At 48.2% G+C, this 12626-nt stretch overlaps 2 protein-coding genes across 2 annotated transcripts in view; both read right to left on the bottom strand.

Annotated features, from left to right (window-relative positions):
* Nucleotides 1–7051, bottom strand: part of Ddx56 (DEAD-box helicase 56) — an 8465-nt gene extending 1414 nt beyond the window's left edge. The window contains exons 1-12 of the mRNA XM_050140882.1: nt 6900–7051; nt 6658–6819; nt 6048–6208; nt 5752–5922; nt 5550–5640; nt 4469–4713; nt 3503–3622; nt 3054–3167; nt 2850–2944; nt 1931–2004; nt 1751–1840; nt 933–1038 (exon numbers count right to left, since the gene is read on the bottom strand). Coding sequence (XP_049996839.1) covers nt 933–1038; nt 1751–1840; nt 1931–2004; nt 2850–2944; nt 3054–3167; nt 3503–3622; nt 4469–4713; nt 5550–5640; nt 5752–5922; nt 6048–6208; nt 6658–6819; nt 6900–6959 — 1489 coding nt within the window. The 5' untranslated portion in view covers nt 6960–7051. The remainder of the gene's footprint in view (nt 1–932; nt 1039–1750; nt 1841–1930; nt 2005–2849; nt 2945–3053; nt 3168–3502; nt 3623–4468; nt 4714–5549; nt 5641–5751; nt 5923–6047; nt 6209–6657; nt 6820–6899) is intronic.
* Nucleotides 7052–10769: 3718 nt separating this feature from the next.
* Nucleotides 10770–12626, bottom strand: part of Tmed4 (transmembrane p24 trafficking protein 4) — a 7925-nt gene continuing 6068 nt past the window's right edge. Inside the window, exon 5 of the mRNA XM_050140886.1 lies at nt 10770–11422. Within this exon, the coding sequence (XP_049996843.1) occupies nt 11273–11422 (150 nt within the window). The 3' untranslated portion in view covers nt 10770–11272. The remainder of the gene's footprint in view (nt 11423–12626) is intronic.

A 12626-nucleotide genomic window follows, 5' to 3' on the forward strand; every position in this document is an offset into this window, starting at 1 on the left:
GGGGAGGGGAGGGGGGGAGGGGAGGGGAGGGGAGGGGAGGGAAGGGAAGGGAAGGGAAGGGAAGGGAAGGGAAGGGAAGGGAAGGGAAGGGAAGGGAAGGGAAGGGAAGGGAAGGGAAAAGAAAAAGAAAAGAAAGGCCAAAAGGACCCACCCAGTATGTGGATCGAGGCAGAGGTCTTCAGTCACCGTCCTGAGGAACCTGTCTTCAGCTCTTCCCCTAGTATTAGCATGCTCCCATCTCTCCTGGGCCCTTTCACATCGCTTACATCTTTTCTGCCCCAGGTGTCCCTCCTATACCTTCCTGTCACTTCTACGGCAGCGTGTCAGCAAACTACCTCCATTCCAGGTAGGCAAGATCAGGAATGGTGGAGGGCCTAACTCACTGTCCAGCTACCTCACTCTTCTCCTTTATGGTCATTGTAATTACAGAAGGCATGAATACTCATCACCAAAAATACCCCTCGTTAGACACCCAAGCAATAAAGCTATCACCCAGAGCCTTGCCAAGACGAGAAGGGTGAATGGCTGCACTCTCCTTCCCTGTGTGGTGTGTTTCCCTTGCTGCCTGCCAATTGAGCATTCTCTAGCCCAGGACCCACTCTCAGACCTGCTTGGCCTCTTCAGAACACAGGACGCCACTCACTAGCTCATTCTTCCCATCAGCCAAACCCTGGGAATGAGCCACCAACTCTGCCCAACCAGTTTTCTCATCTCCACAAGAGACAAGACAGCTACCATCGGCTGGGTTGAACAAATCTACATGAGCTAGTACATGGTGGCACAGCTGTTCGTGTTCACACAGGCTGCCTGCCTGGGTCTCTAGGTCCTTTTACACGCATGAAGCTTTCCCAACACCAAGCACAGGGGCCGGTGGAAATGGCCAGAAAAGCTAGGCCATTTCCTCCAGCCTCCTGACCCTCAGCAACACTCACCCAAGTAGTCAGGGACATTGCCCAGATGAGGCTTTACCACCGCAGGATGCAAGGGTAGATCATGGCGTAGCAGCTGGAGGTCCCTGGGATTGTCTTCAAAGTATGTCTGACAGGCAGAGAGAGCCCACAGTTTAAGAGGCGTAAGAAGCAACACCATGAAGTTTGCGCCTATCACTTTGTTCTTCGCCTTCCTTGACAGTCACAGCCTAGCATAAACCACAACAGGCACCCATACCTGACCTCTCCTGGCCAAGTAAGGCACTGCATGCTGCAGCAATGCCAGATACCACACCACCTTGTAGAAATCTGTCAGCTCTGGAATGTAGTTCCTTCACACAAACCAGAGACTGGCAACTCAGGACAGCTAGATGCTAGTTCTTCTGAGTTCCAAGCATGGGTACAAGGACATTCTTCTCTACGATACAAACAACAGCACTCTGACTCACTAGTTTAGTGTCATCTCACAGATGAGATTCTTCAACACACCTAAAGCCTCTTCACTTTTTCCAATGTGGGTTTAACATCCAGGAATGGCCCGTACATTCTAAGGTTCATGGTGTGGACCCTACGGGGCTTCCATCTTTCGCTCCCTAATAGTGTGTGCACACTCACATGCACACACGCCCTATGTACGCTCACTTGTGTCTAATACCAAGTGCCCACCATGAAGTGTGTCCACCATCCTCCCAGCAGACCAGCTGTCTTCAGCTGATTTCCTGTCTCCCCGCCAAAGTCCAGCACGCTGTCCAGCTCTCCGTTTCTCACTACCCAGAACTTAGCCAGCCTTCAAAAAGGACAGCTCCCAAGCTTGCCCTCACCTTGAGCTTCTCTGAGTGTAGAAGTTCCTCCTTGATCTCCTTCAGTCTCGCCTCTCGAATGGCCTGTTTGGTCACTGAGCGCATGGCATCCTGTAGGCAGACCAGGAGTCAGGCAGTTCAGCGATGGGGTCACAGCCCATTCCTCAACCAGCCCCCTGCCCACCCCAGTGTTGAGCTCACCCTGCAGCGATAGCGAAAGCTTTCAATCTCCTCCATCTGGAACTGGTAGGGAAGCAGGATGGGAGCCTCGCCCTCTGGGGAGAAGGCAGCAGTGAGGGCAGGGCCATGTCAGGCCTTCCCTGGCAGCCTGCTGCTCCTCTTCTCCGAATGAGGCCATACCCCGAGACAACTCAGCATCACTATACTTGAAGCCTTCAATTAGCTATGTAGCCTAGGCTGACCTAGAACTCTGAATCTTCCTGCCACCACACCTGCCTCAAGCTCCCAAGTGCTGGGATTATAGTATATGATACCATACTTGGCATTGTTGCAAAGTGCCCTCTTCTCTCATCTGGGACCCTTAAAAAATGGTTTATTTTCTATGTGTGTGTTTTCCCTGCATGCACATACATGTGCCATATACATGTCTGGTGCCTGCAGATGCCAAAAGAGGGTGCTGGAATTACAGACAGCTATGAACTACCAAGTGGGTGCCAGAAAACGGAACCTAGGTCCTCTAAAAGAGCCAGTACTCTTAACCACTGATGATGCATTCTTTGATTTAAAAATAGCAACAACACACCGGGCAGTGATGGCGCACGTTTAACCCCAGCACTCGGGAGGCGGAAGCAGGTTAATCTCTGTGACTTTGAGGCCAGCCTGGTCTACAAGAGCTAGTTCCAGGACAGGCTCCAAAACTACAGAAAAACCCTGTCTCGAAAAACAAAACAAAACAAAACCAATAACAAAAATAGCAGCAGCAACAACAACTACAACAGGGTCTTGCTATATATCCCAGACTAGCCTCAAATTGTTAATCATCCAGTGCTCTCCCCATGTTCTCTGATGACTACCATATTAGGCACTGTGGTAGGTTTCAAGGGGTGATGGGAGAAGTCTGGCTCTTAGAGGCCCACGGTCAAGGAGCAAGGGCTCTTACCTCCACTGAGAAGTACCTCAATCTTTCCCAAGCAAGACCGTTCTGTGGGCAGCACAAAGGTCAGAACTATGCCTGGGTTGTTGGCTCGAGCTGTCCTACAGTGGGAGGGGATCAAACACGCATCACTAGCCTGTCCAGGAGTTGGCCTGTCCAGATCACTCCAATTCCTTCAGCATGGCCTGGCTTACACTGCTATCGTCCTACCTGCCAGCTCGATGAACATAGGCTTCTGCAGTGGGAGGGAGATCAAAGTTGAGTACCGCAGATACGTGGTGGAAGTCTATGCCCCGGGCCACACCTGACTCTGGATCAGAGGCGCTGAGGAAATAACCCAATGTCAGCCAGATCCTAACCTTGGCAAAGGGATGCTCAAATTCAATCTCTAAACTATCTTGTAAACAAAGCTGAAAGACCAAACAATTGGACATTAGAATTATTCCAGGGCTTGCCCTGACCTCAGTTCTGGGTAATAGCAGAACACTGACCCACAAACCACCCCTGTGACCCTGAACTCTTTGAGCAAGGGTCCGCGGGACTGCCTGGTATAATCATCAAGAACATCTGGCCGCCTGCTCTGTGCACTTTGCCTTCAGTCTTATAAATGCAGAAAAGCAGTCCTCTTGGGGGATGCTGAAAAAGAACTGTGGACTTACTTGTCTCCTTTGGCCCCTCGGCCTCGCCGCTTGCCTTTGACTGGTGGTCCCAGGATTTCAGCATCTGTTGCTATGACACAATCATAGAAGCCTTGGTTGAACTGTGAGATGATGTGGCACCTGCAAGCCAAGAGGAAAGGCCAGGCTGCATCACAAGAGGCTCCCCCAATACTAGCATCACCCTAACCACTACCCTTTCTGACTCTGCCCTTTCTACTCTCTTTTGTCATCTTCACAACGGGCTGGAAAGATGGTTCAGTGGTTAAATGCACTAGCTGCTCTTCCAGGGGACCTATGTTTTATTCCCAGTACTAATATGGTGGCTAATAAGCTGTCTATATCTCCAATTTCAAGAGATCCATCTTCCTCTTCTGGCCTCCATAGGTACGAGGCATGCATGTAGGACACAAAAAAATCTATGCAAGCAAAATACCCAATGCACATAAAAATAAACAAGTAAATAAAAATTTCCCTTTAAATGGAGCATCAGTAAGTATTTCAGAGTTGTGAGAAATACTTGTCAGGCCTGTTGAGAGTCTGAATCCCAGCAAGTGCTTAAAAAACAGGAACAAAAGCCGTGGTATACATGTCTTTAGGAGGCAGAGGGGAGGGAAGGCGAGAGGGAGAGAGAGAGAAAGAAAAGAAGGAAGGAAGAACAAAGGGCCAGGTATACAGCTCAGTGGCTGAGTGCTTGTCTGGCATCAACAAGGTTCTGGGTTGAATCCCTAGCACTTCGAAGAGGAAGGAGAGGAGAGAGGAAAGAAGACCAAGCTGTTTGAGCTGGCCCACAGTTTTAATTCCAACACTTGGAAAACTGAGGCAGGAGAAATCCTCTAAATTCAAGGCCAAACTGGTCTACAATTCTAGCATAGAGCCCTATCTCTTAAAAAAAAGAAAGAACAAACTGCACTCTCTCTTCCATGTTTCCCTCAGTTTATCTTCACCAGGACGCAGACCCCAGCAAACCTGGAGCGCAGCGGGAGCTCTCCATTGAGCACGCAGGACGGAATGCTGAACTGTTCCAGGAAGAGCCGCAGCCGGTAACCCCTCTCCAGAGTGTTGACAAAGAGCAAGGCTTTGCCCCGAATCAGCGAGAGCTTGAGCAGGGCATACAGCAGCAAGAATTTGTCTTCTTCCGTCTCACAGACCACCTGAAACTGCTGCAGCTGCTCTGGCCCTGGCAGCTGGGACTCCTGTAACTTGAGGGTAACCTAGGAAGAGGACACACCTGTGATCAGAAAAGAAAGTAAAGAGGAGCTATGGCCACTGCCTCAGCAACCAAAGCACCCACATCAGCACAGAGCAGACAGTGAGCCATCACCCCATCCTCCCCCACACCCTACCCCCAGGGTTGTACCCAAGAACTCAAAGCACCCTAACTGTTGTGATATATAGAAGTGCACACTATACGCACAGCACCCGAGGATATAACAAAGAGAAACATTGATTAAGAGACGATACGCAGCACAGTAGGTGTGCATAATGGTTCTCGAGACTGAAATATACACAAGAGAACTCTGGCTGGGGCGGTGGTGGCCCATAGCTTTAATCCCAGCACTCCGGAGGCAGAGGCAGGGCAGATCTCTGTGAGTTCAAGGCCAGCCTGGTCTACGAGAGCTAGTTCCGGGACAGGCACCAAAGCTACAGAGAAACCCTGTCTCAAAAAACGAGAGAGAGAGAGAGAGAACTCTGATCTTAGAATTGTAGCTCCCCTTGAGGACACGGTAAGCCTTCTAGGCAAAGCATAGTTTGGACTGGGGACACCTAGAAATATATGATGGTTTTACGTGACTTCCTTCAGGGACTAAGAACTAGGCATGACACATCCAACAACAGCCCCACCCCAAACACCAAAAGTTTCCTCTGAGAGGGAGCCTCGAGTGTCCCTGGCTCCGGCTCCAAATGCTCCCTCAGCAACCTAACTTACCGGGTTATATAGTACCAGCTCCCTCAGCAAGCTAACTTACTGGGCTATATAGTACCAGCTCCCTCAGCAAGCTAACTTACTGGACTATATAGTACCAGCTCCCTCAGCAAGCTAACTTACCGGGTTATGTAGTACCAGCTCCTTCAGAGCGTGTACGTCATCATTGAAAGTGGCCGACATGAGAAAGGCCTGGTAAATCCGAGGCAAGTGACTGAGGAAGAAAAACAGGACCTGCTGAGGCTCCATTCCACCCATCCCACTTCAGTCCCAAGGTTAGACTCACAGAGGTTCCCACTAGGAGCCACTTCCATTACCTCCTTACCAGAGAAGACTCTTGAGTTCGTCCTCAAAGCCAAAGGAAAAGAGAAGGTCAGCTTCGTCTATCACCAGCAGCTCCAGGGAGTCACGGAGCTTCAAGCTGTCTTGCTGTAAGTGGTTTAATATTCGGGATGGGGTCCCCACCACCACATCTGGCTTCTCCATCAACACAGCTCTGCAGGTGGCAAGTTATGGACAGCAAGAATTTAGCAGCCAGAACCTCATCCTGGCAGACCTGCCTCCTCCGGCTGCTCACCAAACCAGAGTCACACGCATTAGCACCCTGCAGCTTCCACCCACCTCTGAGAAGCGGAGTCTTCAGCAGCTGAGACATTAGCCACTCGCACATCCCGAGCACAGTAGGCAGCCAGCTGCTGAATCATTGCCTGGGCCTGCCGCGCCAGCTCCTTCGTAGGGACGAGGACAAGGCCTCTCACAGCTTGTTCCATTACAGGACCTGTCTGTAAAAGCATGAGTTAAAGACTGTTAAAAATATCGGGTCCACCTAATGCTTTTCTCCGCCTCCCCCAAACCGTGGGGACTGAGCAATACAATCATCTAGCTATGTGCTGATAAACTCTTAATTCTGCCCACCTCGGAACACTGAATGGGAGAGCTTTCCCGAGCACTGAAATTTAAAAATACCTTGCTGCATGTCTGAAATGAATTAACACAGACTCGGTATGGAACTGATGTGCCTTCTTTAGATAAACAATGGTTTACTCGAGAGTACAAGCCTGGTGGTAGTGGTAGCAAGACCTGGGTTGAAAGCCAGGGAACCTGAACTCCAGCTCAGAGCTTATACAACAAATGGACCCGCCAAACAAGAGAAACCTTTGCATAGATGGTCACCTCCTTCCCTGGCCTTTTGAGGGCTTCCTCGTGCCCACTGTCCCCTCTCGCTACCCACCGCCTTCTTGTGGAGAAGCAACTGCAGCATCGGAATAGCATAAGCTGCCGTCTTCCCGGAGCCTGTGCGGGCGCGGGCCAGGAGGTCCTTCCCCTCCAGAGCCAGAGGTATGGCCTTTTCCTGGATCAGCGTAGGTCGCGACCAGCCCAAGTCAGCGACAGCCTAAGAAGGAAGAGGACAGGGTTTAGGCGGCGCGGAGTGCGGCGACACCCCAGGTCCCAGCTTCACAACCATCCCCATACCTGCAGGAGCCGGGGATCCAGCCCCATGTGTTCAAAACCTAGCGCTTCTTGGTCCTCCATGGCGTGCCTCCGTACTGACAGTGCGCACGCGTAAGGGCAGGACAAACCAACAACGAATCAGTTCCGGAGGAGACGTCACTTCCTGGAAGTTTTCCGTGGGGGCGTTAGGCGTTGCAGCACGCAAATGCTGCTGTGCAGTGCGCAGGCGCAGAGGCGTGCCTTCCGGGTCGCTACAGCCCGGCCTCCACCCACCCAAGCGCCAACCTTCGCTGACCCACGGAGTAGTGTGGGCACACTTTGCCTGCCAAATTGTGGTTAGGATCCGACCGCGCTTTGGCTGAGAAGCAGCAGCAAGGCCGCCCACCTGGGCGTGTGCGTGCGCGTGGAGGAGTTACGACTGTGTGGGTAACCAGTTTGAAATCATGATACAGAGTGTTAACCTATTAAGATAACTGTTAAACCGGGGGTAGTGCGAAGGCCTTTAATCCCAGCATTTGGGAAGCAGAGGCAGGCGATCTCCATGAGTTCAAGGGCAGTCTGGTCTACAGAGAGTTCCAGGATAACCAGGGCTACACAGAAAAACCTGTCTCAAAAAAAAAAAAAATCCAAAAACAAACAACAACAACAAAAAAAAAAAAACCCCAGCTACTACGAATAGTCTCATGGATCCTGCCACACGCCTTGCTATCTTTCACAGAAGTGCCAGATTAACCTGACCCCTTCCTGGGACCCGACTTTTCCAGAAAACCAAAAGCTGCAGTCAGACGGTGTTACTACATACCAACTAGGCCCATTCCCTCTTCCAGAACCCCGTCCACCGGTGATGTCCTTGGGACCTTTTTATTCTGTTCTTCTTGAAACAAGGTCCACTATTGAGCTGTGGCTGGCCTGGAACTTGGCAAGTAGACCAGACGGCTGGTGTTAAAGCTGCACCACCACGTCCGACTTCATTGGAACCTCTTAAACATTTCCTAAAGTTTTACAATAAACTGTGTCTCCAAGTCTAGTTAGGTGACGTCAGCCGACCTTGGGCTCATTTCTTCTGAGCACCTCCCCTCCCCAAAGCCTTTCCTTCAGCTTGCCCTCAGGTCACCTAGTCTGGTCTCCCAAACCTAACCGTTTGATGTTTTAAGCCATTTGGTAATTACTGTTAGGGATTGTTGGGCATTTACCGACAGGGAGGGTCTTATTATAGTGAGCATCTATTAAGATAGGGGAAGCACTCCTGGTGACAGACAGATTAACTAGAAGCCTAACTGCAAACGGCGAGTCTCTGGTACCTGTCATTACAGTGGGCTCATTCTGATAACCTACATCAGTGGTTTTCAACCTTCCTAAGGCTGGACTCTTTAATACAGTTCCTCATGTTGTGGTGACCCCCAACCATGAAATTATTTTCATTGCTATGTTATAACTGTAATTCTTCTACTGTTACAAATTATAATGGAAAGGCTGGGCAGTGGGGGCGCACGACTTTAATCCCAGCACTTGGGAGACGATGGCAGGCAGATCTCTGTGAGTTCGAGGCCAGCCTGGTCTACAAGAGCTAGTTCCAGGACAGGCTCCAAAGCTACAGAGAAACCCTGTCTTCAAACAAGCAAAAAAAAAAATTATAATGGAAATATCTTTTAAAAAAATATTTATTTAGCCGGGCGGTGGTGGCGCACGCCTTTAATCCCAGCACTTGGGAGGCAGAGGCAGGCGGATCTCTGTGAGTTCGAGACCAGCCTGGTCTACAAGAGCTAGTTCCAGGACAGGCTCCAAAACCACAGAGAAACCCTGTCTCGAAAAACAAACAAAAAAAATTATTTATTATGTTTACAATATTCTGTGTATATGCCTGCATGCCAGAAGAGGGCACCAGACCCCATTATAGGTGGTTGTGAGCCACCATGTAGTCACTGGGTACTGAACTCAGAACCTTTGGAAGAACAGGAAATGCTCTTAACCTCTGAGCCATCTCTCCAGCCCTGGAAATATCTTGAAAAAGGTTGAGAACCACTGATCTAGACTAGCTCCTTACTTCAAAGTCATCTGGTTAGTAATCTGTCATGCCCAGTGGCATTCATAACTTTCAAAGGCACTGGGGCAATCAAGTTCCTGTCTACTGTACTCCTCATACCCAAGCCTGCATCTGCTAAGTCTCCAAAGGGGAGCTGAAAGGAATTAGCAAGAGAAACCCTGCTGTTTATTGAGTGTTTATTGTTGGATAAGCCCACCAAAGCCTGGCCTTTTCTAGCCTCTTTCTCTATCAGGTCTAGACTTCTTGAGAAAACAACACAGCAGAAACGTATCTCTTCTTAAGACCTTGCACTATGGGTCTAAACATCTAAGTCATTCAAAGGCATCTTAGTTCTGGACATATTGGCACACACTTATGATCCCAACACCTGAAAGGCAGGTCCAACAGGATCTTAAAGACTAACACAAGTGCTACCTCAAGGCTATCTCAAAAACAGACCAAGACCTTCTCTTACTGGTCATGGTGGCACAGGCCTTTAATCCCAGCACTCTGGTGGCAGAGGCAGGTGGATTTCTGTGAGTTCAAGGCCACCCTGGTGGCTATGTATAGATACTGTCTGAAAAAACTAAACAACTCTCTCAACACCTAATTTATTCTAATCCACACTCCCCTCCCAAGACAGGGTTTCTCTGTGTAGCCTGACTTTCCTAGACCTCACTCTGTAGATCAGGCTGGCCTCCAATTCAGAGATCTGCCTGCCTCTGCCTCCTGAGTGCTGGGATTAAAGGTATGCACCACCGCCTGGCTTCCCATCCTGATCCTAAACTGAAGACTGTAAACTTTTTCAAGTATCAGAGGAATTATTCTGGTGGTTATATGGCCATCCAGAATTAGAAATAGGAGGGTTATGTAGGACTTTTTTTTTGTCCTTCCTCTTTGCAAACTAAAAAAATTGCATATACTCTAAGTGTAAAACAGGTTCGTATATAGTAGAGTACACAGAAATAAGGGGAGAATTTAGCTCTATAAGTCAGAAAAAGAAAATTTAATAAATATTCCAAATAAATATATAATAAAACTGTGAAATAAAATATCAAGAATGGGCAACTACTGGCATGAGGCTTATACAGAAGAGGGTGAGGGATATGTCTTAAGAGCTGTTTATGATTCAGGGGCTCTGTTTTGCTAGTTCCTTGCTAACATCTTATTTATTAGGGTGACCTTACAGAATGGTTAAGCAATCCACTCATCCACTCCCAGGCCAAGTCTTAGCAAGAGTGCCCATTGAAGTCTACCCCACATTACAAAGGCAAGACATCTACACCAGTAACCTCCCCATCTTTTTTTTGGGGGGGGGGGGAGCTTACCGCTGTCCACAACCTATTATTGTCTATCAAACATAGCTACTATGTTTATTTCATTGGAAAAAAAAATCTGCATACAGAACCAAAATCTGGTTCCCTTGAAGGAAATATTTGTCAGGTGTGGTGGCACATGCCTCTTTAGTCACAGCAGTTGGTAGGTAGACACAGGTGGATCTGAGGCTAGTCTACATAGGGAGCTCCAGGCTAGCCACAGCAACAGAGACTGTCTCAAAAACAAAACAAAAAGAACCTACAAACCATTGCCACTGCTTAATGAAAACTGAGGGGAGAATGCACTGCTCCAAGTTACTCTGTCCCTCTCTTCAACTTTGGGACTGACGGATCGGACTCACAAGTGTTCAAGAGAACTCTTCTTGGCCTTGTAACATGGACTTGAGAGTAACTACAGTATCTGCTTTCTGGCCCCAGACTGCTAAAATTCTGAGCACGTCATGGCAGTTACTAAAAGTGTGGGAATTAAGTAGAATGCATAAGGTCTGGAATGGTGCTTTTGGCTATTACAGGCAGTGATGATTCAACCAGGAAGGAAAATACATATAATTTATCCAAAAATAGTTCTAAAATATAGAAAACATCTCAATCCTTCAGGGCCAAGAACTGCCCCTTATTTACATTCACAAAGCCATTGAAAGAACTCAGGACTGACCCAGGAACACCGAGGCAGGGCCTCCTCCATGGAACATGCCGGTTGTCTACTGCAGAAATAGACAACCAGAAAACAGAAGAGCATTTGGTCATCTCTTCAAAAACAGGAGAATCACCAGGGGCAAAAGAAATGATTTGATCTTGGGTTAATTCCAACTTCTCCCAAACCCTAAGGCGGATTTTGAAAGCGTGGACCAATGTCTGCTTCTTGGAGAACCAGGGTCAAAAGGTAGCTGATCTCAGCGGCTTATTGCCAAGACACCAATGTGAGACACATTGGTTTTTCACTTTTCCTCCTCCTCAAAATCCAGGTGGGTGGGGCTAGGTGGGGAAATGATCAACTAACTGAGGTAAAGGGAAAGGGTTATACGGCAAGAGCCCTACACCAGCTTCTTGGCCTCAAAGAAGCTCTTGAGGTGCCGCATCTGCCAGATTCCAGTGAGGATGAGGATGACAGTCTGGGCGATGGACCACCACAGGACCCTCTGATTGGTGCTCTCACTTGTCAGGCGGAAGCGTTCTTCACGGTACTGCGCGGGACAGTGAGCAAAGGATTAGAATGGGTAGGAAAACACAATCTGCCATTACAAGGGCCCTCTATTTGTGTGACACACAACTCCCAGACCAAATGCCTCTGGAACACCATCTGTAATTCCGTCAGGTGACTAGTCTCCCCGAGACTACCCCTAGGAAGGAAAGTGATGTCCCTCTACAACCATCTCTGCTAGGACTAACATAACGCTTCTATAATAAGAGCCCATGGAATACAAGCAATAGGTACTACTAAATTGTGCGTTGTCCTCTCTAGAATGGCTCATACAATTTAGAAATAACTACCCAAAGCAAGATGAGGTCTCTACATACAACAGGCTATTATTCCACTTAAAAGGAGAGCTCTACAGTTGGACAGAGGCTGGAGAGATGGCTCGGTGGTTAAGAGCATGTATTGCTCTTCCAGAGGACTTGAGTTCGATTCCTAACACCTATGTCAGGTGACTCACAACCACCTGTAACTCCAAGAATCTAATGCCTCTGGCCTCCTTAAACACCTGCATTTACACATAAACCATACACATATACACATAACTGATAAGAAAACAAATCTTTAAGTGGGGGTATGGTGGACTTCAGCGCCCTTATCTAGCCTCAATGAGGTTCAACTTCTAGCACTGCAAAAATAAACAAATGTGACAAACAGAGTGTTGTGACACACTACAGGACAGATGAACCCTGGACACATTGTGATAAATGAACTAAGACAGTCACAAAAGGATTGTATTTAGTTGAATTACAGTGGTCAAGACTATAAGCAAAAAAGTAGAACAGCAGGGGGCTGGAGAGATGGCTCAGTGGTTAAGAGCACTGCCTGCTCTTCCAAAGGTCCTGAGTTCAATTCCCAGCAACCACATGGTGGCTCACAACCATCTGTAATGGGGTCTGGTGCCCTCCTCTGGCCTGTGGGCATACACACAGATGGAATATTGTATACATAATAAATAAATAAATATTTTTTAAAAAAAGTAGAACAGCAACATAGGAAGGTAAGTGGGGAATCAGTGTTTAACACTAATCAGGACCACAGACCAAAAAATCAAAACTGCACTGAGGGAAGTGGAGCGTTTGACGGGTTCAGATTCTCTGGGAAGGTGAAGTTAGGAGGCAGTGATGGTTGCAACACAACATGAATATTTAATGCTAAAGTATTATATACTTAGAAACAGTTAAAATGCTAAG

The sequence above is a fragment of the Alexandromys fortis genome, unplaced genomic scaffold (assembly GCF_014885135.2).
Source record: "Alexandromys fortis isolate MF-2015 unplaced genomic scaffold, M_Fortis_MF-2015_v1.1 scaffold_7, whole genome shotgun sequence".
NCBI classification, from domain to species: domain Eukaryota; kingdom Metazoa; phylum Chordata; class Mammalia; order Rodentia; family Cricetidae; genus Alexandromys; species Alexandromys fortis.